The sequence below is a fragment of the Ambystoma mexicanum genome, chromosome 1p, assembly GCF_040938575.1.
Source record: "Ambystoma mexicanum isolate Mex_15411 chromosome 1p, UKY_AmexF1_1, whole genome shotgun sequence".
Taxonomy (NCBI): Eukaryota; Metazoa; Chordata; class Amphibia; order Caudata; family Ambystomatidae; genus Ambystoma; species Ambystoma mexicanum.
Genome location: NC_090921.1, coordinates 840,089,901 through 840,116,319, shown reverse-complemented (window position 1 = coordinate 840,116,319; position 26,419 = coordinate 840,089,901). Strand labels below are relative to the sequence as shown.

At 52.0% G+C, this 26,419-nt stretch overlaps 1 protein-coding gene across 1 annotated transcript in view; it reads right to left on the bottom strand.

Annotated features, from left to right (window-relative positions):
* The window catches only part of CCT3 (chaperonin containing TCP1 subunit 3), a 538,625-nt gene that overhangs the window by 77,963 nt on the left and 434,243 nt on the right, over positions 1-26,419 (bottom strand). Inside the window, exon 13 of the mRNA XM_069652818.1 lies at positions 21,108-21,239. Within this exon, the coding sequence (XP_069508919.1) occupies positions 21,108-21,239 (132 nt within the window). The remainder of the gene's footprint in view (positions 1-21,107; positions 21,240-26,419) is intronic.

Below are 26,419 nucleotides of genomic sequence, written 5' to 3'. Positions count from 1 at the left end.
GAGCCACACAGGAACAGAAGCCATCTGGAACCATTTCTTCTAACCAAAAGTATTGTAAAGTCTAAGAACTTACCTCTTGTGTAGCCTTACTTGTTCTCAGTTTACACTTGCCTTGGTTGCTCCTGTAGAGTTGCTTGCATCTTCTACCCCTCACAAGCCTCTCAGCTTGTGGCCCAACATTGATTCTACTTTTTCTACAACGACTTCTAAAACATTGTGCAAGACTTACCTGCAAGAAGTGCTTGAGCTCACCTAGACTTTTGCCCAATTGACATTGGCTGGCCTGGCTCCCTGAATGACTCCCCTCTGATTGTATGTTTGTACCTTCCTTCCAGGAAAGGGTTAACTTACTTTCCATTAGGGGGTTCAAAAGTACTTCCCTGCTTAAGAATATTTGTGTGATCTCGTCTTATTCTAAAACCTCTTTACTTTGACACCCATCTCAGTATTGCTCTAAATGTACCAGTGATATATTAATGTCCACAGTGTCCTAGCTATTTAAGTCACCTGAGGGTGTAAGTGTCTGTGCGCCATCGCAAATGGGTACTTGCTGATTTAGAGAAACTAAGTGTATTTTGGAGTGTATTTATGTACTATTATATTGCCCCTTCTGAAGGCTTACTCAAACTGACTTAAACTAATACTTGTATAATCAAGAAACTTTGAGTGTAAGTGTTTATTTGAATAATTGTCACTGAATCTGTGTAACCACCCTACGGCTCACATTGACCCCTCTTGATATAAGCCTGGCTGCTCAGCCACGCTACCAACCAGTGTAGTACAGACTTATACCAAAGGTTGGGTTCCGATTGCCAGGAGGTCAAGGTTGGCGTAGTGCACCCAAAGGGTACTGTACCAAATCTTGCATAACAGTAAGTAAAGTCAATTTCACTTTACTATTCTTGGGAACAATAGTTCACACAAGAAAAGGTATGTAAACCTTCTGAGAAATCTAAAGGACCTCTGTGACACTGCACTGAAGGTGCTTTGTGTCACCACACAAATACAAAAAGAAGATGGCTATGGAGTTTGTCAGACTCCAAAAATAGAGGAAAGACCTAATCCAAATCAGGTAAAAAAACATGAGTGAGAAAAAGGTAACTCAGTAAAGTGTTAAAATGAAAGAGTCCTAAAGTCCATAAAAAGAGCTGAGGTCTCTAAGGTTGAAGAGCATTAGCACAGAAGAACAAGTTACTTTCTTACCTGGTAACGTTCTTTCGATGGGATGGTCCGACGACGTATTCCATATCTATGACAGGTAATCACCACAGCTGTGCTGCTTCGGAAACTTTTCCGGCGTCTGCGTCCTGCGTCGATGACGTCGATACGCCGACGTCGAGGACCTCCTCCGACGTCATCCGATGTGATAAGTAGGACGCACGACGCCTGTAGCCTCAGTTGTAGTTTTTTCCCCCAGAACGTGTGACAGAAGTCAACTGCCAGTCAGACACAAAGCCTTGCGGAACGTAAGCTGCAATCGCAGAAGAAATTCTGCAGCGGGGAAGGCAGGGCGGGAGCGATATGGAATACGTCGTCGGACCATCCCATCGAAAGAACGTTACCAGGTAAGAAAGTAACTTGTTCTTCGAGGGGATTGGGTCCTCCGACGTATTCCATATCTATGACAGACTCCCAAAGCAGTACCAGAGCAAGGAGGAGGGAAAGAATTTATAAACAAACATAGAATAGCCAATCAAATAGCAGAGCAAAGGACCGCCTTGCCAAAGGCCAGATCCTGCCCTCTGATGGAATCGAGGGAATAATGCCGTACAAATGTATGTACTGAAGCCCAGGTGGCTGCATCACAGATGTTGCGAATAGGAACACCCCTCTGCAGGGCAGTAGATGCAGCCATGCCCCTGGTAGAATGGGCCCGCAAGCCAGCTGGTGGGTCCTTACCCGCCAAGCGGTAACACTCAGAGATGGCCAAAATAATCCAGCGGGACAAAGTCTGTTTCGTCACAGCCTGCCCCAAACGCTTACCAGCGTAACCAATAAAGAGTTGATCGTCCACTCTGACCCGGGACATGCGTGAAACATAAAAGCTTAAAGCTCTCCTAGGATCAAGCCTATGGAGCCTCTCCTCTTCCTTACCAGGATGCGGAGGAGGATAGAATGCCGGAAGAACAACCTTCTGGGCTAAATGAAATTCCGTCACTACCTTCGGAAGAAAAGAAGGACGAACACGAAGGACAACCCTGTCCTTGTAGAAAACAGTGAAGGGTGGCTTAACTGAAAGTGCCTGTAACTCACTCACTCTGCGAGCGGAAGTAACCGCAACTAAAAACACAGTTTTCAGAGTTAACAGCCTCAAAGGGCAAGAATGTAAAGGCTCAAACGGAGCACCCATAAGAAACCTAAGAACAAGGTTTAAATCCCAACCGGGCACCAGGAAAGGTGACGGAGGGAACACATTAGTGAGCCCTTTCAGAAACTGTGAAATCAAAGGGATCTTAAAGTAAGAACACTCATCAGACGAGCGCTTAAAGATGGACAGCGCTGCCAGGTAACCTTTAATGGTACCCACTTGCAAGCCCCTGTGGGCCAAAGAAAGCAAAAAGGACAGAACCATGGGGATGTCACAAGCAAAAGGATCCACATTCCGAACTCTGCACCAGTCGCAGAACTTACGCCAACGGCAACGGTACAGAGACTTTGTTGCTGGCCTTCGGGCCGAAAGCAACACCTCCATCACGTCTTCAGGGAGGTCCCAATCCCTATACCTCAACCTTTCAGAAGCCAAGCGTGAAGGTTGAGGGATCTGACCTCTGGATGGAGAACCAGACCCCCCTCCCGTGAGAGCAGATCGTCTCGGTAGGGAAGACGACGTGGAGGGCAGATGGACAAGTCGAGAAGGTCCGGGTACCACGTCCTCCGAGCCCACGCCGGAGCAATGAGGATCATCCGGGAACCGAACTTCCGCAACCTCCGCAGCACTTGCGGGATGACGGGGACTGGAGGAAACGCGTACAGCAGCGGGAACGACCAATCCACCACGAACGCGTCTCCTAAGGCCCCTCTTGGAGGAAATTCCCGCGAGCAGAACCTCCCGCACTTCCGGTTGACACTGGAGGCGAAGAGATCCACTTGAGGGGTCCCCCAAAGGGCGAAGATCTCCAGGAGAATCTCCTGAGCCAACTCCCACTCGTGAGAGATCGCGCTCTGCCTGCTCAGAGCGGCCGTCACGTTTTCGGCTCCAGCCAGATGAACTGCCGAGACCGAAACTTCCTGCTGGATGGCCCAGAACTCGAGCTGCATCGCCTCCCTACACAGAGGAAGTGACCCAGCCCCCCCCTTTTTTGTTGAGGTAGTGCATGGCCACCGTGTTGTCCGTCAGGATCAGGACATTCCTTCCTCGCACAGTCGGCAGAAAAGCCTTCAGGGCTAGCCTGACGGCCCTCAGCTCCAACAGATTGATATGGAGTCTGGACTCCGACGGAGACCAACGACCGCTGACTGTCAGCTCGTTGGCATGAGCTCCCCATCCCGTGAGGGATGCATCCGCCACGATCGTCACCTCCGGCCAGGGAAGCCAAAATGGAGCCCCCTTCATCAAGTTGCCTTCGACGGCCCACCACAGAAGGTCCTGGGCGACCGAGGGCGGCACCTGAATCGGGTCCGACATCCTGCCGGAGGACTGCGACCATTGCATCTTGAGTGCCCACTGCAAAGATCTCATGCGCAGGCGAGCCTCTGGCACCAGAAGAATGCAGGATGCCATGAGGCCGAGCAACCTCAAGAACTCGAACGCTGGGAGCGTCTGGGCATGCTGAAACTTGTGCACCATCTGCTGAATGTGAAGAGCCCTCACCTGGGGAGGAAAACACTGCCCCAGGGAAGAGTCGAGCACAGCTCCGATGTACTGGAGCCTCTGCGTTGGCGTCAAATGGGACTTCTTTAAATTGAGGGAGAAGCCCAGCCTGTGGAGGGAGTGGCAGGTGATGGACAGATGATCCAGGACTTGCTCGGGAGAGCTCCCCCTGATCAACCAATCGTCCAGGTAGGGGTAGACGTGATCCCCCCTTGCCTGAGATGCGCTGAAACCACCACCATGAGCTTGGTGAAAACCCTCGGGGCGGAGGTCAAACCGAACGGCAGGACCCGAAACTGAAAGTGCGAGTCGCCAACCGCGAACCTCAGGTACTTCTTGTGCTTGGGATGGATCGGCACATGGAAGTAAGCATCCTTGAGGTCGAGTGACACCAACCAGTCCTGAAGCTGAAGGGCCTGGAGGACTTGAGAGAGAGAGTAACCATCTTGAACTTGTCCTTCCTGAGGAGTTTGTTCAAACCGCGCAAGTCCATGATGGGTCTCAATCCCCCGTCTTTCTTGGAAATCAAAAAATAAGGGGAATACCATCCCTTGTTCCTCTCCGCTACAGGCACCAGTTCTATAGCGCCTTTCTCCAGCAGGGCTAGAATTACCTGCGCAAGGAGCGGATCCGGACACTTCAAAGAGAGGTTCCCCGGTGGATTGTCGCGAGGCCTGTGCCGAAAGGGAAGACAGTAGCCGTGGGCTATGATCTCCAGAACCCACACATCTGAAGTAATGGCTTGCCACTCCACAAGATGCTGCGCCAGCCTTCCCCCAACCGGCGAACCATGGGACATGGCCTCATGACTGAGTAGGAGCGGCTGCGGCGTTACCCGAGGGCAAAGAGGCAACTGCCCGAGCGGCCTTGGCACCACGGGTACCCTGTCGTCCACCTCTGGTACCCCTGCGTTGGCCTCTTTGACTGCCAGCTCCTCTCGCTCTACTGAAGGATGAGTAATAGCGAAAGGAACCACCCCTCCACTGCTGTCCCCTAGGACGAAAAGGCGGAGGTTGGCGAACTGCAGCGCCCAACGACTTCGCTGCAGCTTTTGAGGTCTGCAACCTCTCAAGGCTCTCGTCAGCCTTGCTGCCAAAAAGGTGTTCACCATCAAAGGGCATGTTGAGGAGCCGGGACTGCACATCAGGAGCAAACCCCGACTTCCGCAACCACGCAAACCTGCGTATCACGGTGCTCGCCGCCATGGACCTACTGACGCATTCAGCCAAGTCCAGACCCGACTGAACGGACTCACACATGGCATCCTTACCATCCTGGACCATAGCAAGGAAACCCTCCCGTTCAACCCCTTCGGGAATATGTTCAGCCGCTAACGCAACACAGTTCCACAGAGTGTGCGTGAAACGTGACAAGGCACAAACGGAGTTGGCCGCCTGAAGCGCCATACCACCAGAAGAAAACACTTTCTTCGCCCAGCCATCAAAACGTTTGTCGTTCCTATCAGGAGGGATGGTAGGGTACGACGCCTGCTTTGCCGGGGCCGTGGCCGCCTGCACCACCAAACTCTCCGGAGTGGGGTGCCTGGTCAAGTAGCAGGGGTCGCTACTGGCTGGACGGTATTTACGCGACAAGGATCTGCCCACCGCCGGGAGACTCTCCGGAGCAGTCCAAGCCGCCGCCACCCTTCTCTGTAAAGCCATATGGAACGGCAGTACCGGGTCAGTTGGGGGACCAACATCAAGGATGTCCGTCAGATCATCCTGCACAAACTCCCCTGGGGGAGCAGACCAACCCAAATACTCAGACACCCTAGCCATAAGGCGCCGGTACGAGGAATCGGCATGGGAGCCAGGCTCAGGCCTACAAAAGTCCACCTCCGGGGAGGTGTCCAGTCCACTGGCATCATGCAGTGACTGCCTCAAATCGTCAAACTGACTACGGCCCGAGCCAAAGTCATCAGGCACCAGACTAGGAACCAGGCCATCAGAATCCTCATCCGCCTCCGAAATAAATTCCAGGTGGCGAAAAGGCACCCGAGAGTGCTTGCTCTTAACCAGAGCCTTCCTAGGGGGTACACCCGTGACACGGGGCACCTCCGACACGAAAGGCGTCGAGCGAATCGGCGCCGAGAAAACCGGCAACGGCGCCGAGAGGATCGGCGTCGACGTCGAGGAAATCGGTGTCGACGTCGAGGAAATCGGCGTCGACGTCAGATGCAGCGCCTCCAGTATCGGCGGCGTCGACACAGCCCCTGAGGCCGGAGCCCCGAGCGTGTCCCTCGACGACCTGAACGTCGACGGCCTCGACGATGTCCTCGAAGCCGGAGCCTCGAGAAAGCCTGTCGACGCCCTCGACGCCTCAGACGTCGACGTCTTCCTCGAAGACTTCACAGGAGCACACGGTCTCGAACGCATCCGGGACCTGGAACGGGTACGGCAAGAACGAGCCTCCTTGTCCGAACGGGACCGCTCCCGTGACTCGTGCCGACCACTCTTGCGAGCGGCGTCTCTCGACCTCACACGGCCGACCCCACTCGGGGGCGCGGACGGCTGAGTACCCTGCGACTCAAGAATCGCCAACATTTTCTTCCCGAAGGAAGCCCATTCCTCCGGCGTCGCACGGCTGGTGGGGTAACCGACGTGCCGGGCAGAATCCTCGGAAGAGGACCTGGAAGGCGACCGGTGACGGCGCTTCCGAGAATGCCTCGAAGAGGCTGAGGAGTGGCGAGACCCACTCCTAGAAGAAGACCGACGAGACTTCCGACGATGACGCGGAGAGTCACCCCTCGAATCATCCGTCGAAAGCCCCGCCGACTTCGACTTCCGGGGCTTGGACACCCGACCTACCGACAACTTCTTCTTACGTTCGCGTAAGGCTTTGGACGTGAGCGACAGGCAGTCAACACAGTCATCCGTGTCGTGGGCCTCCCCGAGGCACCAGAGGCAGGCGTCGTGCGAGTCAGTCACCGACATCTTGGACCCACACTCCCCGCACTTCTTAAAGCCCGGACGCGGGGTTGAAGACGAAGTGGAAGACATCGCCGAAATACACAAACGAACAGGTTCGAAGAACCAGAAAGAACAGAACTCCAAAGAGTCGAGGCTCAGAACCGAGAAACACGAAGCAACACGTTCGCGGAAAAAACGGAACTGAGGCTACAGGCGTCGTGCGTCCTACTTATCACATCGGATGACGTCGGAGGAGGTCCTCGACGTCGGCGTATCGACGTCATCGACGCAGGACGCAGACGCCGGAAAAGTTTCCGAAGCAGCACAGCTGTGGTGATTACCTGTCATAGATATGGAATACGTCGGAGGACCCAATCCCCTCGAAATGTGAATTCTCTCCAACACAACCCAATCAAGGTAAACTTGGAGCAGTCAGGACTACTCTCGGGAGAGTGTGGGGTCGGGGTTCACAATAGAAGGAACAAGTTACTTACCTGTAACGGTTGTTCTCCAGCATGGGCCTGGCACGGATTCACATGCTCATGAATATTCCCCATGGTCGCGCTGGGACTCCTCAGTAAAAGAAAAATCTGTTTAATTTCTGAACTGTCTTTCTCCTAACAACCAATCACTGAGCTCTGGGTCATACTACCCACAGAGAATGACTGCACTCTACCTAAGCCCCTCCTCTGGCAGCCATCTTCAGATTTGGTGGCACGTAAAGTGGCAGTAGGACGAACAGAAGAGCCGCAGAGGGTTATGCGGGGAAGTTACAGCTAAGTAACTTCTTCCTTCTCCAGCATGCGGTCTGACATGGATTCACATGCTCATGAATGAAGAATACATAGCAGTACACGCATGTACAACCACGGGAGGTGGCAAAGTTCAACAGAAGCGATCTCTTACCTCCTCACCAGGCACACCTTCAATCGAACAGGTTGCGCAGCACTGCTTGGCAGACTCTGGACTCCTCCCTGGAATCCCTGTCGACGTAGTAGAGTTTCGTGAAGGTGTGCATCAACCTCCACGTAGCAGCCATGCAGATGTCCAGCAGGGGCACACCAGACAGGAACGCCGTTGTAGCAGCGATTACTGGAATTGGCTCTCCAACAGCCAGGCAACAGTCAGTTTGCCAATGGGTAACAATAGGTGATACAGCCGGAGAGCCACCTGGAAATGGAAGTCTTGCACATGGCCTTCCCATGGTTCACAGGACCAAAGTTCACAAAAAGTTGAGAAGTGTTCTGGAAACTCTTTGTGCGGGCCACGTAAAACTTCAGCGCTCTAGCCACATCCAGTGAGTGCAAAGTCCTTTCAGCTGGCGACAAAGGCATCAGAAAAAAAACACAGGTAACACCAAGGGCTCGTTGAGGTGAAAATCCGATGCAACCTTGGGCATGAAGGAGGGGTGCGTCCTCAGCACCACCCTCGTCTCGTGAAAAGTCAAGTAAGGCCTCTTGCATGACAGGGCCTGGATTTCCCCACACGTCATGCAGAGGTGATGGCCATAGAAAAGCCGTCTTCCACGACAAGCTTAAGCGGAGCTGAATGCATAGGTGCGAATGGGGCCCACATGAGTCTAGTCAGCACCACATTGAGTTCCCACGCCGGGCTCAGAGCCTTCACCGACGGGAACGCGCAGAACAGTCCCTTGATAAACTCCTTCACCTGACGGTGCGACCACAGAAGACCGTCCAGGACACCTGATGTAGCAGGAAATAGCTGCTAGATGTACTTTGGAAGCATGGGCCAGTCCAGATTTGGCCAGTGACAGAAAATATGGAAGCACTTGAGCAGCAGTGACCCGCAATGGGTCCATCTTCTGTGACCGGCACCAAATTGTAAAACGCTTCTTAACATTTAAGAGTAGACTACGCTCTAGCCTTGGCGAGGACTTCCTTGCAGTCCGCCAGAAGATCATAGTCACCAAAATTCTAGCGCTGCAGGAGCCAGACCTTCAGGGTCAGACCCTGGCTCGTGGTTAAGAATGGAACCGCCCTTCCCTGGTGAGAAGATCTGCGACCACTCACAGCTTGACTGGAGGTGCCGCCGACATGCTGAGAAGGTCCGGGTACCAGATCTGTGTCAGCCACGCTGGTGCGACTAGGTTCATCCTGCACTGGTACCGTCTGAGTTGATTGATGACTCGAAGAAGCAACGGAGGGAAAACATACCTTCCCAAGGGAATGAGAATGCGTCCCCCATGCTCCCCGGCTGGGGGAACCAGTTGACAAACCTCCGGCACTTGGGTGTTCGTCGCCGCTGTTGGGAGGAGCTAGCGCCTTTAGCTAGTGCCTTCCTGCACCCCTCAAGCGCTTTACAAATGAGGCAAGACTTCTAAACACTATAGCACTGAGAAAGCGGTTTTCATTCAATAATATTCAGATCTGGCCAGTCACTAAATAAAGATAGTTAGGATTGAAATATAATGTGCAAACAATTATTTAGATGGATATATATTTGTAAGTTAGCTTTGCTCAAAGCACACAGTAAATTAAGGCTGTGCTTAATATAGACTACAGGCAGGCCGTTAGAGAGCACGATGTAACTCAGCAGCTGTTAGTGAATCACAAGCCAATGGAGACTAAAAAAGATGAAGTACAACAAACAGTACTTGGAAAGTAAGGGTTTTTTGTAGGAACTACTGGACCAGATAATATGACATGCATTACTTACTGTAAAAGCATTTGATGGTTGTATCTGCTTAGATTCACATGCTGTGCGCATATGGTCTGACATCCAATGGTAACCGCAGAGTATTGCATCTGGTCTTTCGAGAATCAAAAGGGGACGTCGACATGGGCGTGCCTGTAACACTATCCCTACGTGACGTGTAGTGTACCCAAGATCCTGCACGCGTAGTTGTCCCTCCGATTGTATTTTTCTGCCGAGAGGGAGCTTTATGACTATCGTGAGTGAATACAGAAAAGAGAGAGAAAGTGGCAAGACGTCTATGTTCCTTCCATCCGAGCGGGGAGGAAGGATGGGCGCATGTGAATCTAAGCAGATACAACCATCAGAAATGCTTTTACGGTGTTCTGATGTTTGTTAACCTGCTTAGAATCATATGCTGTGCATAGACTAGCAAGCAGTACCCGGAGTTGGAGGTGGGTTGTGAGAAGGAACAGTAGTGAAAAGATGTCTTAGTACTGCCTGTCCCACCTGAGAATCAGACCATCAGACCTAGAATGAGTCTAGGCAATAGTGTTTTTGTAAAGGTGTGTACAGAACTCCAGGTTGCTGCTTTGCAAATGGACTCAAGGGCAACATTTGCAATGAATGCTATGGACGCCCCAGTGCCTCGAGTAGAAATGTGCTCTAGGCTTGAAGGGCAGCTCTCTTAGCAAGGGTGTAGCAGAGTAATGCATTTGACAATCCACCTAGAGATAGTGGATTTGGAGACTGTCGTCTCTTCTTCCTGCCGCCACCGAAACGAAAAACTGATTAGTGTTTCTAAGTAGTCATGTTCTTTCCATGTAGAACATGACAGCTCTGCGTACATCCATTGTGTGCAGGGTTCTTTCTCCCAGGCTTGAAGGATTCTGAAAGAAAGTTGGTAGTTCTAGCGACTGGTTCAAGTGGAACTTGGAAATTAATTTAGGCACAAACCTAGGGTAGACAAATTTCCCTGACCATGTTCTCCAGAGTCCGGTTCTGGGGGTACCTAGAGACGTAATCTTGGTATGGAGCGTTCTCCAGAGTTGCGAACAGATCCATCTCTGGGAAGCCCCATTCTGCGAAAACATTGGAGACGATGTCTCCGTGTAATTGCCATTCGTACTCCCCGGGCAACGGAAAGTCTCTGCTGAGTACGTCTGCCAGAAGATGAAGATCCCCTGGAACATGTTGTGATAACAGGAACAAGTTACGTTTGAGAGCCCACTTCTAAATGTTCAGGGACAGTTAGGACAGCCCTGGAGAATGAGTGCCCCCTTGTTTGTTCAGATAGTACATGGCCATGGGCCCGTCTGAAGATCAGGATCGTCAACCCCTGCAGTTGTGTCTGGAAAGCTTTCAGTGCTTTGAACACTGCCAACAGTTTCAACAGGTTAATGTGATTGGATGCTACCTTTGACGACCAAACGCTGTGCGCTGTTTGTTGAAGCAGGTGAGCTCCCCACCCTGTGAGATTAGAGTGGCTTCCACTGCGGGGGTGGTGGAGGATTTCCCCCAAAAGAACGAGGACCAGCGAGACGACCACTAGATCATCCCACTGTCCGCTGGCCTGACACCACTGGCTGTTGAGCCACTCTTGCATTGGGCGCAGACGTGCGTGAGGAACCAAGTAGATACAGGACACCATCATTCGTAGCAATCGCATAGCCTTGCGTAGTCACCTCTCGAATGGCTACATACTGAAGGTCTGAAACATGTTTTGGACCCTCATTGGAGAGGAAGACGAGGCCGTTCTTTGTTCGAATTAGAGACCCTAGGAACTGTTTGACCTGACTGGGGTCTAGGCTGTTTTTTTCTCATTGATAAGAGAATCCCAGACTGAATAAAAGACCCATTGTTTTTTGGGTATTTGACAGACATGTTTCGTAAGAGTTCCTTGTTATGAGCCAGGTCGTTGAGGTTAGGATAGACCGGGATGGATTGCCTGCGCAGATGTGCTGCTGCCACCGCTAGTACTTTTGTAAATACCCTTGGTGCAGATGCTATGCCGACGGGTAGTACTTTGAACTGATAATGCTAGTCTTGCATCATAAATCTGAGGTATTTTCTGTGCGCTGGCAACATTAAAATATGAAAGTATGCATCTTTCATGTCCAGTGTTGCCATGTTATCTCCCTGTGATGGCAGTGGAATTACTTCCTGCAGAGCAACCATGCAGAACTTGTGGGTTTACAAATGTGTTCGCTGGGCGCAGATCTAAAACAGGGAGCATGGTGATCCTTTTTGGGTACAAGGAAGTACACTGAATAAATACCTTCTTTTACCTGTGACAGAGGTATGATTTCTATGGCTCCTTTCTCCTGTAGTGCCTCGAATTCCTGGTGTCAGTAATCTTGCTCATGGGTCTGAATGTTGGGGACCAGTTGACCTCTATACAGTACCCGTGGGCCACGGTCTTTAGCACCCAGTGGTCTGTAGTTATTCCCTCCCATGCCTGAAGAAACTATGTTGGACGGCCCCCGACTGGGGAGGCATGGGAGGTGACCGAAATCTTCGGGTCATTTCGAACCTGAGGCCGGGGAGCCTCTTGGGGTAGAGTACCAGCCTCTTCCTTTGCCACGACGCTGACCCTTTAGGGGATACGGGGTGGTGTATCCACTACTTACCTGTGTAGAATTCCAATTGTTTCCAGAGGAATATTGTTGAGGGAAGCGTTGGCCATGAATAAACTGTTTGGACCCAGATCCTCGTCTTGCAGAGGGTCTTTGTGTAATTTGGTCATGTGTTTTTAGGGTGTCATGATCCTTTTTTGCAGTCTCAAGGGCCTCATCGACTGCCTTCCTAACCAGGTTGGATTCTTCCACCTGTTTATAAGTGACGCTTGCGTCTCTGGCTTGAATCCAGAGTTCCGTAGCCATGCATGTCTCTTCAGGAGTGTGCCCTGAGCCAGGGATCGACCAACCGTTTCTGCAGAATCCAAAGTATTCTCAAGAATGCTTTGGTTCACCTGTCTGCCCTCAGTGACAGTGGTGAGGAGACGAGTAAGTAGGGGGTTCGTGAACCACCTGTATGCCTTCCTGTAGTAAGGCCAACTGGGCTTCGGAGTAGCTGGCCAACAAGGTTGTGTTGGACATGAGCGTTGAGAACGCTGCTGCGACTGGGATCCTTTTCCCCCCCCCAAGGCCGTAGAGCGGTTTACCTTCCTTATTAGGGGGTGCTTCGCCGGTTGACAAAGGAACCCCAGCCCTCTTTCGTGTAGTAGTCACCACCAGGGAGTCTGGGGTGGAATGACCCGATACACAGAGGGTCTGATGAAGGATGAAAGTTTTCCTATTCGTGGGTTGACACCTCTTGTGAGAGCAGGTGTTGATAAGGAGGGTGCCAGCTGTTTAATTGAATTGAGGAGATTATTAGCCTGGCTGGCCGGCGGTTTCTTCTTGAAGATGTCCTCCACGAAGTCTGCTTTGGGGACGGCTTCATCTGTAACAAACTTGAAGTGATCAGCTGCTTTACGCAACACTATGTTAAAAGTCAATTGATCATCCACTGGTGAAAGTTGTTGCCTAGTGGGGGTGGACTGGGGAGAATCCAGAGACAAGTCATCAGGATCTTGAGGATCCGGGGACTGCCATGGTTGAGGGTCACCCACATCTGGTTTCTCCTCCCAGCTCTCTATGGGATCCTGCATGTCCTCAGGGTTGATGAATTCCTCATCCGAAGTGTTAACAGGAATGTCATCCTCAGTTAGGTCGTTGTTGTGTATAGCCTCTTCTAAAGAGGGGTCTAAAATCCTTGGAAATTTAGCCTTGGGGTCCACAGGGCTCTCATCCCTTGGCCTCCTTGGTGTGGGTTGTTATGAACAGGAAACAAACCTGTCCAGCCTTTCCATGCAGTTCTCAAACTTTTCTCTAGTCCAAACCGAAGACCTAGAATGGTCTAGAGGTGGAAAAGGGTCTTTAACGCGTTCATCTGCCGAAAAGTTGATTTTTGTCTCATCGTCGAGAACAGCCCTTCACCGCCCTCAGGGAACTCCTCTTGAGTTACCGACAGAGGTGAGATGTCTCTGATTCTCTGTCGACTTATGGGTGGGTTCCGGTACCCCCCCCCTTAGGCCATCCTTGGACCTCAGCGGATCCTTGGCCTTTTCCATAGGCCTTGGAGCATCCCTGGGCTGCTGCTTCTGAGAATCAGCAGCAACAATCCTAGCTAAGCTGTTAGTGACGTCCTCCGCGGTCAGGAGGCGCGTAGCTTCAGCCTGTGATTGCGAGGGGGTCCTCTTCGGCGGTGCTGGGGTTTTGTCCTCAGCGACGGCATTCTTCGGTGGTGCCAGGGCCTGGTCTTCAGCGGCCGGCCATCTTCGGTGGAACCGGAACCCTATTGTCGCCGGACACCTTCTTGCGGCGAGTCTCGACAGAAACTGGTATATTAGGGGTAGCACCCTTTGTTTTCGATGGCACGGTCGCTAGGCGCATATGCGGCTGCGGGGAGGGCTGCCGATCCGGAGGGTCGGCGGGTGCCGCCGGAGCTTCTGGTGTACCCGTTGGCGCTGAAGTCTTCAACATGGCCAAAGATTGACTTGGGGTTTTGTGCTTTGTGCTGTGTACATGTTCATCTTTGTCGCCGGGGTGCGACTTCCCCATAACAGTGCGTAAGCCATGCCTAGCGGGGCCGGGGACCAACTATGTGGAACGCGAGCGTTCCGTCGAAAGGTCAACCTCCGGTTCGGAGGTGTGATCGTCACTCTCACCGTCGTTCTATCTGGTGGCTGCGGCAGCAGGAGAACATTCGGTCTTTGACATACCGTAGGCCGCCCACCGCTTGACTTTACGCTTCTTTAATGTCTTAGGACGGAGGATCTTACAAGCCGTGCACCCTTCCTTTTGATTGAGGGGCAAGCACTGGTTACACCGTCTTTGCTCATCTTTCCAAGGGAATATGCTCTTACACAGAGGGCAAAACCTAAATGGTGTCCTCTCCATAACTGAGGATGGGTAGTGTTTAAAACCAAAAGGGAAAGCGGAAGGAAAGGCATTCTCAGTTTGTATAGAAAGGTCCACCCCGACCCAACTCTCCCTAATGTATCGGCCGGCGGAAGGCCCGGCCACGTGGTCGGAAGCGCTGATTAGATCACCGTCCGTCGAGTTCTGAAGGTCTTCGGCGGAAGTCTGTAACAGCTGCCGAAATAAGGGTTGGATACGGTGATTTGATTATCTTATAAAATTATTCGACCAAAGTTCGATTGGACAATAAGCAAAGTCTTTGCCGAGCTCCACATCAAGGAGACCAGTATGCTGGGTGGAAAAAAACAATGAGGGACCTCAACACGTGCAGGATTTTAGGTACACTACACGTCACGTAGGGATAGTGTTACAGGCATGCCCATGTCGACGCCCCCTTTTGATTCACGAACGACAAGATGCAATACTCTGCAGTTACCACTGGATGTTGGACCATATGCTCAGCATGCGATTCTAAGCAGATTAACAAAACATCAGAAATAATGTTATTGAGTAAGTGTTGAGGTAATGGCGGGAAGATGTGTTTATGTATGAATGCTTATAACATAGTAAATTGTGTTAAACAAAAGCGACAAAGTATTCCTGCATATGCTGCATTATGTTATGTAGCTTGTCCCAAACGGAACCTGGCCATGCAACATTGGCGACTCCCTTGTATGGCAAGGACGACAAGTTTGAAGGAGCTCTGCTGTTATCCAGTGACCAAGTCAAGAGTATTTAAGTCCCAGGCACAGCACCAGTCTTCAGGACCTGGGAACCAGCCACAGACGACAGAATGCTGGTTGGACATGGCAGAGTCCTCTGCCATTTCCCCCAATCCACATGATCTGTAAAGATTAAAGTTTTGCTATCGCTTACAAGATAGACTCATGGCTTTTAATTCCCTAGAGGGGTGCATTTACTCTGGTTTATAGTGATTATGGGTCCCTGTATTTAAGGGTGCCCCGCTAAATTAGGGTTTGCTTTCACTGCAAACAGATCGATCTCAGGAATGCCTCATTTGAGGAAAAAGATGTGCACCTGGTACTGCCGAAGCTCCCACTGGTGGCAAGAACGCAGCTCCCTGCTGAGAGTCGGAGACAGTGTTCTTTACTCCTGCCAGGTGAAACGGTAAGAGGAACTTTCCCTGGGCAACAGCCAGTGCCATAAATCCTGCGCCTCTTTGGAGAGCGCTGGGGATCTGGTGCCCCCCTGTTTCTGAATGTAAAACATTGTGGTGGTGTTGTCTGAACACCCGCACCCCATTGCCCTTGAGAGATGGCAGGAACGACTTGAGGGCCCAAAACACTGGCCGCAGCTCCAAAACATTGATGTGCAATGTCTCCACCACAAGCCACAAGCATCTGGCGTGAAGACCTCCAGTGTGTGATCCCCTTCCTTCCAGGCAAGCGTCTGTCATGACCGTCTCCTAGTGCAGTGGGGTCTGAAAATCTGCGCCTCCGGGCAGATGAGAGCGCACGCTCCACCACCTTACAGCTCGACGGAAACCCTTGTTGAGCGCGATCCTGTCTTGGAAACTCCCCGATAGCTGGATCCAACGGGCATTGAGGAATTCCTGCAGCGGGCACATCCGTAACCTACAGAGCCGGAGGAGGTAAATGTATGACAGCATGCAAGCAGCGACTTTAGGCCCTCACCGCGGCGATCTTCAGTGCCAACAGCCGCTGCACAGTGCCCAGGATGGCCGCTATCCTCTCTTCCGAAGGGGACGCCAGGCAGGACAGTGTTGAGCCGGGATCCCATCAGTAGGCGGACGGTCTTCGCCATGTTGTCAACAGCGACCTCTCTTGATCTGGCCCAGATAAGCCAGTCGTAGATGAGCCGGCACCAGGCACTTGGTGAAGACTCTGGGCGCCGACTTCAGTCCGAATGGGAGGGCTTTGAATTGGTAATGCCTCCCCTGAACGATCAAGTGCAGAAACTTGTGGTGGCCTTTGTGAATGGGGATGTGACAGTATGCATCCTCCAGGTCCAAACTACTACAGAAAGTCTGTCCGAGCACGTGTTTGAGTGACCATGCAGAACTTCTGGAACTATGTATTTGTTCAGTCGCCACAGGTCGAGAATGGGCCTCCAGACCCTGGTCTTTCATACGAGGAAGTACCTCGAGTACACTCCGGAGCCGCTTTGGAACTATCTCAATCGCCCCTTTCTTCAACATGGCCCGAACCTCCAGCAGCAGCTGAGGGATGTGGGTTTCCTGCCGGGCCACTGGTGGCCTTTGGGAACACTTGTTGGAACTCTAGCGTGTCCCTGGGCGAGAGCATCCAGGACCCAACGGTCGGTGGAGATGGTCTGCCACACGCTGATTAAGTTTGCCAACAGGCCTCCCACCGGGGTGCACAGGTGGGGGCCAGACGTCCTGGCCGGTTCATTCCTGCTTGGAAGTAGACGGGCTGCCTTACGGAGCCCGATGACGTCCTCCTCCGAAGGCCTTGGAGCAGCCCCCGTTTGTTGGGCCGAGGAGAGAGAGGGTTGGCGGTAAGAGGAGGAGCCCCTGCTGAAACCCCTCAAAGATCGGCTAGACTTACCTCCCGAGGGCTGAAAGGATGGCCGTCATAGCGTGCCCAGGGCACATGCTGCCTGTGTCCGGCTGATGGACTGTAGGCACTCATCCACAGCTTTCCCCGATATGATTGTCCCCCATCAAAGGGCATGTCCAAAACCCTTGTCTGGACCTCCTGTCGAAAGTTGGTGGCCTTGAGCCAGCCACGAAGGCGAAAGCAAATGCTATTGCCCATCTGGCAGAAACCTGCATCTGCGATGTCCATGGCCACTGTGATGGCGTAGTCCAACGCCACTTCGCCCTCCTATAGAATCTCCAAACTCTCTACCCTCTTATTGTCGGGGAGGAAGTCTAGTAGAGGGGGGAGCTTAAACAACAGCTTCCGATCATATCTTGCCACGATAGCGAGGGCGTTTGGCGGCCTCGACAGTAGTCGCTGCAGAGTAGTTAACCTTCCACTCCATGGCATCCAACTTCTTCCCCTCATTGTCAGGAGGGGTGGACGCTGCAGAAGACGTCGAGCCCGACAATTTCTTTTTGGCCGCTGCGGAGACCACGTAGTCCGGAGACGGTTGGGCACACAAGCACTTCTCGAGCCGGGCTCGTTGCTGGGGTTGTAAAAGGGTTCTTAATGAGAGTCAGTCCTTTATCCCAAATGTCTTCCAGGAGCGGGAATGAAAGGATTGTCTTCTTTTTGCCTTGCGTCGCTGGTATAAGAGGCCCTCCTGTGTGAGCTGGAAAAGCTCTGAAACCCTGGAGAATATTGTGTGGAACAATCCTATCCTCGTCTAGAGCAGAGGCTATGGGCGAAGGCGACTCAAGGTCCCCCACCCCAGTGTAGTCATCCTTACCCGTCGTCGCCGTGTCCGACTGTCTCCCCTGAGCGGGGTGGAGGAGACAGAGGTGAAGGGTGGCAAGGAGACATTGGGTGCCTCTTTCTCTTGGCAGGCGGTTCCTCTGCTGTCCGTGGGGCGGCCGGCTCAGGCGCAGCAGGAGGAGGAGCGGGCTGCGGGGTCGCCAGCACCCTCCTCTATCTCAGATACCAGAATATGAAGGGTCGAAAGAATGTTGATTGAAAGGTCTCTAGGCGGCAGCTGAGGCTTACAAGTAGGCAGCTGGGGCGTAGGGGCAGGGCCAGGGTCCTCAACATCCTGAGGGCCTCCGTCGCCTTCCTCGACTGCGTCGTCACCCTCGCTGTAGGGCGCAACTCGACATCACCCACCTGGATGGTCTGGAGGTAAACTAGTTCATCTTTAGCAGTGGAAATATCCGTGTACTGGGGGCCCTGGAGGCCTCCCCCCCCTTTCTTCGTGTCCAGAGGGGATGTCTTGGGGAGATTATCAGCAACCTCTTCTCCGGGGTCTTCTCAACAGGCTTGAACGAAGCCTCCCATCTGCGGGGCACCCTGCGGCCTTCGAAAGGGACGCTACCACCCCCTCGATGGAAGGCGCCGACTTAGTCTGGTGCACCTAGGCCTTCAAGGGCAGACTGGGCCCCTTGTCCTGCTTGGCCTTCATGGTCGCCTCGGACACCTTGTCTTGCTTGGGTTTCTCCTTGGGAGTCATAACAGACTCAATCCCCTTTGGCCTTCTCTGCCGAGGGAAGGCTGTACGCCATACCCTGTTTGGCCTTCTCCTTGGGCCACCTTTACCTTACTCGGGTGATCTGACTTCCTCTTTGATGATCCAGAGCATTCACGGGACACCGATGCAGCTGGGGATGTCGACCGTGCCCTGTCCGTTGCAGAGCCCGCCGCAGTGGTGGTGGTCCTCCCGACAGTAGCGGACTTGCAGTGCTTGGCCTTTTGTTGGACCCCCACACGAGGGGCACCCTCAAAAGACCTAGAAGCCTGCTCAGCTGTAACGGATCCGGGAGAGGCATGCCCCTGGGAAACACCTGGTGCAGAGGCCCTGACCTGCAGCCACTCGCCCAGCCGTTTACATCGATCCTTCAACGTGCGTTTCGAGAGATCACAGCAAAACGCACAATCCTCCTCCTTATGCATTGGTTACAGGCACTGGGAATGTTAAACCCATATACACGGAGCAAAGCTTGAAGAGAAGGGTAATCCTTCTCGTCTGACATGATCCACACGGTGTAGGCCTAAAGAATCTTCTGGAAGCCTCCACTAAGAAACTCAACGAAATCCGTACTTGAGGGGCGCTGAAAAATCCGAAAAACGGATACCCGTTAATCAGAAGGATGATCAATGGAGCACACTGGCTCGATTGACTGAAAAACAGACCAAACTCTTCCAAAAAGCAAAAATCGCATTAAAAGCTTGAGAGCTAAGCATGAGGACTCCCAACACTAGAAGATGCGTTAAAAATCTGAAGATGGCTGCCACAGGAGGGGCTTAGGTAGAGGGCAGTCATTGGCTGGGGGCAGTATGACCCAGAGCTCAGTGATTGGTTGTTAGGAGAAAGACCGTTCAGAAAGGAAACCGATTTTTCTTTTACCGAGGATTCCCAGCCTAACTAAAGGGAATATTCATGAGCATGTGAATCCATGCCAGACCCCATGCATGAGAATACACAATAATTCAATTTACACAGGTATGTATACAAAATACAAGATTTATTCTAGGCCTTCTTCTGGCAGTGTAAACGTTTCTGGGGGAACAGCTGCACTGGGATAGGGAGTTCAGCTGAGCAATCCGTGTGAGGAAAGAATCTATTGAAAGTATTTATTGAAGGACTTCTACACACATTAAAAGTGAAACTAGCTGGTGCCATTATAGCACAATACTCAAAATACACATATGCTCATGAAATGGATTCAAATGACAATCAACCCAAGAGGTAAGTAAAATAATGCAGTAAGGATGGAGCCAAGTCACAAGTGATTTTCCTGAACTTCAGCAGTCCCATCGCTAAGAATGGGGCATTGAGCACAAAATGCACAGGAGCCACAATACAGGGACAGGTTAAAGGAGATATTCAACAAAGTTACTAAGGTATGTAATTGTGTTCTTATCTTTCAGAAACCTAGGTTCGATGACCAAAAGGCAGTGGAAGGGAAGATTGGGATACAAAGGGACTGGTTCCCAATGCTAACCTATGGAGGTTTGAGTTGGGAGGAGGGGGGGTTCAAATGCTTGCATGCAGGACAGCTGCATCCTCGAGAAGGCGCTGAGGCTAGTTGATCCCCACTAGTACAAGGGCTAAAGCACTGCTCTGGGTCTTTGGAGATCAGGGAGTCCAAAAGGGCTTCATCAGAACTGACTCAGGAAGGGATGACAGGCCTCTTCAGGAGGAATCTTCAGTAGGTTGTTAGTCTACAAGGGATTCTTGGCTCAAACACTGAACTGAAGAAAGGGATGCAAGAGTCCTCTTTGTATCTTAAATCCAGCCTGGAAACAAGTCCAAGCCCACTAATGGCAATGATCTGCACCATTCAAACAGCCAGTAGTTGTCCAATCAGGAACAAATACTGGTTTCACTTATGCCCCACAACTAGATTTTCTGGCACCACAGATGTTTCATGGTACTAGACAGTCCCACACATCTTCCTGGGCCACACACGAAAAAGGGAGCACTAGCCCGCAGAAGCAGCAGCTTTCCCGGCAAGTGAATGACCTTATATGGGATTTCCTGACCAGGCAAGGCGGAAAGAAGGCCAAAACTACAATATGGCCAAAGACCAAGCGACAAATCGTGTGGCACCACCATTTTGGAGCACTGGCCGCACTTAGTAGCCACACGAAAAACGCAAATGTGCACACGAGAAAAAACCCATGAACTGTAAAAATGTATCTGTCACCAGCTTATCTTTAGGAACATACAAAAATATCCAAAAATCCCAAGTGTAAAATGCTAGGGCAATACAAAGGTATCCCCATTCCACTGCATTGCAAGATGCTGTATGCAAGGTTAAAAGTAACAAAAATGTCCACAAAAAAAAGGGAAACAATTTCCCATTGCTTATGGGACTGATGAAGGACTGATCAGTTTAACCATAACAAATGAGCAAAATGTACTTCAAATGAGCAACATGTACTTCCCTTCAAAAAGTCATAACAGATTAAAAACAATTGTTTAAAAAACTGGGGATTGCATAGAAACTATGGAGGGAAAGTCGCCAAAATAGAAATCTTTCCTAACATCCCCCATATTGTGTCTCTACTTAAGTGATTTTTCTTCTTAAGGTCTGCATTACAATCATTTCAGAATGTCACATTTGTAATTAGGACATTTAGTGACCAGCATTACAACTACATAACAAGAGGATACTAATTCTACAGTTACCTCCACTGCAGTTTTGTAGATCTGTAATTTCACAGCTAGTGGCTCCCAAATTCCCAATTCTTTCATGTCCGTCAGGGTTCCAGTTTCACCGTTGACACCCCACGACTGACTGCCCTCTTGGGTGTGCTTTGCCTATGTACATAAAAGTAGTCTTAAGAAAACAAGCTCACTACAAGCAAAAAAGCATACACAAACCACCACATTAGTATTTAATATCAATAATTGTAATTAATATAAAACCTACACCGGCAGTAAATCCATTTAGAAAATGTAGATTTACATAGTTCTAAACATCTTTGAACCTAAAACTTGTTGGCCCTCCAGAACGGCGATGCGTTTTACTTAATGGTAGTTGTGTGCGCTAGAAGCATGGTCAGTATTTATTGAGGCATATGTTAGCTAAAAATTGATGCAGTCACACTGTGTGAGACTACACAACACTTATCTGCTTAGTAATAGGTAACCTACCTTTTGGTATATGTCAGTACTACACAAGCTGGTAATGTGACTGAGCAGCCAGGCCTATCTCAAGAGGGGTGGGTACATGTGAGCTGTAGAGCTGTACAAATGAAATCCATAAATACAACCATCCAAGTAACACTTACACTCAAGGTTCCAGTTATAAATAATTATTTAACATCAATTTTTAAATAAGCATTCTTTAAAAAGTCAATTTGTGTAGCAATGTAAACCTACTTTAAAATACTTTTCAGAATCAAGACAAGATAGTGGATAATCTTTGGATATGCTTCATACACAATACTTACACCCTGAGGTGACTTCAATCAAAAGGACAGTAATCACATTTATATATCACACCAGTTATACTTTGCAGACTGAGGTTGCAGAAAGGAAAGGTTAGGGAAGGAAAAAGGTTAGACCATTTCTCAGTATGGCAAGGCCAACTAAATCCTTCAATGAAATGTAGATAAGGAACAAGTTACTTACCTGTAACTGTTGTTCTCCAGCATGGATCTGATGCTCACGAATATTCCCCGTCAGGCTGGGAATCAATCCTCAGTAAAGAAAAAAAATATGTTTCAGTTTCGTTTCTGAACTGTCTTGCTACTAGTAACCAATCACTGGTCTTTGGGTCATACTGCCCCCAGCCAATGACGGCCCTCTACCTAAGCCCCTCCTCTGGCATCCATCTTCAGATTTGGTAGCAGGTAAAGTGGCAGTAGGACCAAGAGAAGAGCCACAGAGGGGTAGGCGGGAGGGTTCGCATGTGAATCCATGCCAGACCCATGCTGGAGAACAACAGTTACAGGTGAGTAACTAGTTCCTTCTCCAGCATGGGGTCTGGCATGGATTCACATGCTCATGAATATAAGAATACATAGCAGTACACACATGCACAACCACGGGAGGTGGCAAGGCTCAACATTAAGCATCTCTTACCTCCTCACTAGGCTCACCTTTAAGCTAACAGGTTGCGCAGCACTGCCTGGCCGACTCTGGACTCCTCTCTGGAATCCCTGTTGACGCAATAACATTTCGTGAAGGTGTGCGTCGACCTTCACGTAGTAGCCCTGCAGATGTCGAGTAGGGGCACACCAGACAGGAGCGCCGTGGTAGCAGCGATCGCTCTGGTAGAATGGGTTCTCGGACAGCTGGGCAACGGTCCGTTTGCCAACCGGTGACAGTGCATGATGCAGCCGGAGAGCCATCTGGAAATGGAAGCCTTCGAGAGGGCCTTCCCTTGGTTCACAGGTTTAAAGTTCACAAACAGCTGTGATGTCATGCAAAAACTCTTCGTGCGGTCCACGTAGAACTTTAACGCTCTAGCCACATCTAGCGAGTGCAAAGTCCTCTCAGCCGGCGACAAAGGTGACGGGAAGAAAACAGGCAACACCAAGGGCTCGTTGAGGTGAAGTCTGACGGCACCTTGGGCATGAAGGAGGGGTGCGTCCTCAGCACCACCCTCGTCTCGTGGAACGTCAGGTCTGGAGGTTTACAGGAGAGGGCCTGGATCTCTCCCACTCGTAGTGCGGAGGTGATGGCCACAAGAAATGCTGTCTTCCACAACAGGAACTTCAAATGGTATAGAAGGCAGAGGCTCGAATGGCAGCCCCATGAGCCTGGACAGCACCACGTTGAGCTCCCACGCCGGGGCGGGAGCCTTCACCGGCGGGAATGATCGGAACAGTCCCTTCATAAATTCCTTCACCAGGCGATGGGACCACAGCAATGATCGTCCCGGAGTCCTGGTGTAGCGAACGATCGCCACCAGGTGGATCTTGATGTAGGCGTGAGCCAGCCCTGCCTTAGCCAGCGACAGTAGGTACGGCAGCACTTGAGGGGCCGTAATCCGCAGAGGGTTAATCTTCTGCGCACGGCACCAGACAAAGAACCTCTTCCATTTCAGTCCATAGCACTTGAGGGTGGAGGAAGACCTGGCCTTTGCAAGCACCTCCTTGCAGTCCGCCGGGATATCGTACCCCCCCCCCCCCAAACTCTAGCGCTGCAGGAGCCAAGCCTGCAAGTTCAGCGACGCCGGATCGTGGTGGAGGATGGCGCCTCCTTCTCAGACGAGGAAATCTGCATCTGTCTGCCGTTTGGCTGGGGGGGGGGGACGCGGACATGTCCAGAAGGTCCGGGAACCAGATCTGCCTCGGCCACGCCGGTGCGACGAGGATCATTCTGCAACGGGACCATTTGAGTTGGTTGAGTGGCAGCAGCAACGGCAGCGGTGGGAACGCATACAGGAAGAGTCCATCCCAGGGGAATGAGAAGGCATCGCCCATGCTCCCCGGCTGGGGAAACCTGCTGAGGAACCTCTGGCACTTGGTGTTTGCCGCAAATAGGTCTATCTGGGGATTGCCCCATCGTCGGAAGAGGAGATCCACTTGATCTTGCCGCAGTTCCCACTCGTGACACGAGCGCAGCTCCCTGCTGAGTGCATCGGCAATGGTGTTTTTTATTCCTGCCAGGTGGAAGGGTACCAGGAACATTCCTTGGGCGAAAGCCCAATTCTATAGATCCAGGGCTTCCTTGGACAGGGCTGGGGATCTGGCGACTCCCTGCTTCCGGATGTAGAACATCGTGGTGGTGTTGTCGGTGAAAATCCTCACCACCTTGCCCTGGAGGGACGGAAGGAACAACCTGATGGCCCAGAACACGGCTCGGAGATCCAGGACATTGATGTGTAGCAACCTCTCCTCGGGGAGCCAAAGGCCTCTTGCGTGGATATCTCTGGAGTGAGCCCCCATCCCTCCAGGGAGGCGTCTGTCGTCACCATTTCCTAATAGGCCCGGGTCTGGAAGTCCATACCCGGCGCGAGATGCGCGCGGGTGCCCCACCACCGGATCGCTTGGCGGAAGGTCTCGTTGAGCGGGATCCTGTCCTTGAAGTTGCCAGTCGCTTGCATCCAACAGGCGTCGAGGAACTCCTGCAGTGGTCGCATCCGCAGTCTGCACAGGTGCACGAGGTAGATGCAGGAGGACATCACGCCAAGCAGGGACTTGACTGACCTCACCTTGGCCGACAGCCGCTGCACCTTGCCCAGGATGGCCTTTGTCCTTTCCTACGACGGCAAGGCCAATCACGCCACTGTGTCGAGCTTGGCTCCCAGGAACAGGGTGACTTGCGACGGTGACAGGTGGGATTTTGCGAAGTTGATTGAGAATCCGAGCTCCGTGAGCAGCCGGACGGTGGTCTCTGTGTGGTCGACGGCAAGTTCTCTTGGCTCTTCCCGGATGAGCTAGTCGTCCAAGTATGGGTAGACGTGGATCCCCTGCAGGCGCATCCGCGCCGCCACTGGTGCTAGGCATTTGGTAAACAGCCTGGGCGTCTACTTCAGTCCGAAGGGAAGGGCCTTGAACTGAAAGTGCCGCCTTTGGACCACGAATCGAAGGAACTTTCAATGTCCTTTCAGGATGGGGATGTGAAAGTAGGCATCCTCCAAGTCCGACAAAAGGAAATCGCCTTCTTCCAGCTGTCCCAACACATGTTGGAGGGTGACCATCCAGAATTTATGGGACCTGATGTACCTAGACGACGAAGGTTTAGGATAGGTCTTTTTCCTTACGAGGACGTAGCGCAAGTATACTCTGGAGCCTCTTTGGGACGAGTTTGATGGCTCCCTTTTTTTAAGCATGGCTCGTACCTCCAGTTGCAGGGTGTGGTTTTCCTTCCTGGCCACAGGTGGAATATGGGGACACTTGCTTAGAAATTCCAGTGTGTGCCCACGGGCCAGGGCATCCAGCACCCAACGGTTGGTGGTGATGGACTCCCACACGCTGACGAAGTTAGCCAGCCGGCCTCCCACCGGGGTGCTTCAGTGGGGGCCAGATGCTACGGCCAGTTCAGTCCTGCTTGCTCGTGGCCCTGCTGCCTTGGCGGCGACGGGGTCCCCGTCTTGCCACGTCCTCTATAGGCCTCCTGCGACGAAGAACGGGCCGCTTGGTGGTATGACGAGGAGCCGCCGCCGAATCCTTTGGAAGCACCTTGCTTGCCTCCGGCGTTCGACAGGTCGGCCGTCGCTGTTGAACACCCAAGGCCCGCACCCGTCTCCGTGTCCGCCTTGATTGCTTGCAGCGACTCGTCCACCATCTAGCCAAACAGGTTGTTCCCGTCGAAGGGCATGTCCAGAACCCTGGTTTGGACGTCCTGGCGGAAATCGGTTGCCTTGAGCCAGCCTCGTCGACGAAGGCAAAAGCTGTTGCCCATCTGGCGAAAATCGGTGTCTGGGATGTCCGTGGCCACCGTGATGGCGTGGTCCGACGCCACTTCGCCCTCCTGTAGGATCTCTACGGCCTCAGCCCTCTTGTCGTCCAGGAGAAAGTCCAACAGGGAAGCGATCTTAAACCACAGCTCCCGAACGTAGCGGGCCACAATCGCAAGGGCATTGGCAGCTTTAATTGTAGTCGCCGCCGACGAGATGACCCGTCATCCCATGGCGTCCAGTTTCTTCCCTTCGCCGTACGACGGGGAAGTCGAAGTTGAAGCTGCCGCCTCCGCCGCTTTCTTCTTGGCCACCGCCGAGACGACCGAATCCGGGGTCGGTTGCGCCCTAAGGCACATCGGGGCGGAATCCGGGACCCGGTACTTCTTCTCGTACCGGTCTCTTGGCAGGGGTCGTGGACAGGTTCTTCAGGAGCGCCAGCCCCTCGTCCCAGATGTCGCCAAGTAACGGGACCGAGAGGACAGTCTTCCTCTTGGCCTCACGCCTTTGATAGAGGAAACCCTTCTTCTGGAGCCAATTTCGTCGGGCGGGGAGGCATGAGGAGGTGGTGATGGAAGGCCCATCCCGTCGTCACCACAGTCATCCGTCCCCGTCGTGGCTGTCTGTTCCCGTGTCATCCCTCGGA